Consider the following 2,187-nt stretch of genomic DNA (forward strand, 5'->3'; position numbering starts at 1 on the left):
TATATATATATATATATATATATATATATATAAGAATCTATGATATAATCATCATATGTAATGCTCTTTGAGATAGTTATTTTGTAACAATAACATTACATCTCGTAATACATGCAAAATGACCATCTATTTCAAGCGAGCTCTGAGCGACGATTACGTACTTTAAAGCGATGCGTTTAATAATGCTACCTATACATTTCACTCAGAGTGAAAATTATGTTGAGGTAAAATAAATTACATTTTTTTAAAACTTTATTATAATTCCTTTATGTGCACATGACTTGCAGTATACATTCTTAATTACAATTATGAAAACATTATTGATTAAGGACGTCATTCGACCGAGCTTTCAAAGGGAAATAATGTAAAGTACAACAAGATTATCGCTTATTCTGGTTTCAATTATGCTAATGGCAATTTACCCGTATGTACATGTATATACGAAATTCACCTCTTATCGTTGATGCATGAAAATAATAATTAAAGCAAGCGTATATTGAGTGCGTCGTACCCTAGATATTGTGTTTGATGGACGAACGTGTGTGCAAGAGAACATGAAATTGGCGCGGCATATTCCTGCGCCAATTACCGCGCCCAACATTGGTTTTAGTAGCTCGTCTTGCAGGAAGAGTAAAGGAGATAAGGTTCATTATTTATGAAGTAGGTCAATTTGAATTTAGAAACTTGTAATTAATAATCTTTCAGCTTTGAGCACGTGTAGAATTTAAGTAAACCGTATTTTTATGAAACTGCATAATCATCAACGTTTGTCGAGGTGAAATTGAAATAAATATTAGAGATATTAATACCTGGGTAATCAACGTTTATACAAACAGGAAACTTGTTAGTATAATTTCATATTATTATTATTATAAAATGCAACATCATATATAAATTCAATTACCTTGGAAATTATTAATAATATTATTTTATTAATTATTCTAATCGTACCATGAATAATTTCCGAGCATAATATAAAATTAAAAGCTATTAGAACGAAGAAATAATATACCTGCGTGTTCCCGTGTGTGATCAGTGGGACTCAGAGTCTCTCTCATCGACATGGACATTAAAAGCTCTTGGGTGAGCTTTTGCTTGCCAAAGGCGACCGCTCCGCTGGTCACCATGATGCATTCGCGGCCGTCGATCTGACATTCAGCTACCTGTTCGACAATAGACGCCAGACGTCCAAGAGCCAGACCATGTTCATCCTCTCTCGTTATAACGCCGCTACCAAGCTTGATTACTAGTCGACGGGCGTATTTCAATTCGCTGCGCTCCGTAAAGGTCTGTTGCCTTTGCGGTCTCTCCGACGTTTGCAGCTCTCTTCGCATGTACTCTTGCGACACGCCATTACTCTTGAAAAGTTTTTCGTGACAAATAAGATAAAATCGCAAGAAAACAAATGTAAAGAAAAGAATAGAGAGACGGATAAAGTTCTGAATAAATTATTGTTTCAATGGAAAAAGAGTTTTCTCTTATTAAATATTGTCTGATAACTATTTGTTAAATGTAAATAAGATATTATTAGCAACTGCTTTCTACGTTCATGTAGCAAAAAAGTCTGGCATTGTTGAAAGTTGCAATGTTCATCGAAGAAATTATGAAGTTATAATGATATAAGATACTATAGAGGAAATTTATGCTAGAAGCGAGAACGGAGAGACTGAGACCAGAATTGTCTGCTTGTGTTTTAGATTATATTTATTTGACATATTTATTTGAGAATACGGTATCTAATAGCGTTTTCTCTTGGCTGCACTATCGCCCACTAGTGCAACACTCAGATAGTGTATCCATGGTTAATGTTTCCATGTTGGTTGGTGGTAAGCGAATTTATTCGGTGTACCGTATTTCCTTGGCTACGGTGTAGTGCAAATTTTATGCACGAAGTGGGATTTTGCTACATCGTCTCAAAGGGACGATATAGAGCCAATGTGACATTTAAAATTTGAAAATGGAAGTCAAGTGGGAATAGAATTTTAGCGCAATAATGATGTAGTGTACACCATGGTGCCACTCTAGTGTAGTGTAGCTGAGTGTAGCACTTACACGCAACTGGTGCGATACCCAATGTATAAAAGAAAACGCTATAATAAAGAGAAAGAGTTTAAAAGAATGTATAAAGTTAAATTACGTATGTAAGTAGAGTTGATTTTTCTCGTTGTATTGGTTAAAGTATATTTT

The 2,187-nt window shown here is 34.5% G+C and overlaps 1 protein-coding gene across 1 annotated transcript in view; it reads right to left on the minus strand.

Annotated features, from left to right (window-relative positions):
• The window catches only part of LOC105618901 (delta-1-pyrroline-5-carboxylate synthase), a 10,959-nt gene extending 9,408 nt beyond the window's left edge, over positions 1-1,551 (minus strand). Inside the window, exons 1-2 of the mRNA XM_012200431.1 lie at positions 1,546-1,551; positions 1,013-1,358 (exon numbers count right to left, since the gene is read on the minus strand). Of these exons, the coding sequence (XP_012055821.1) occupies positions 1,013-1,358; positions 1,546-1,551 (352 nt within the window). The remainder of the gene's footprint in view (positions 1-1,012; positions 1,359-1,545) is intronic.
• Positions 1,552-2,187: the final 636 nt, after the last annotated feature.

The sequence above is a fragment of the Atta cephalotes genome (assembly GCF_000143395.1).
Source record: "Atta cephalotes unplaced genomic scaffold scaffold00018, whole genome shotgun sequence".
In the NCBI taxonomy this organism is placed as follows: Eukaryota; Metazoa; Arthropoda; class Insecta; order Hymenoptera; family Formicidae; genus Atta; species Atta cephalotes.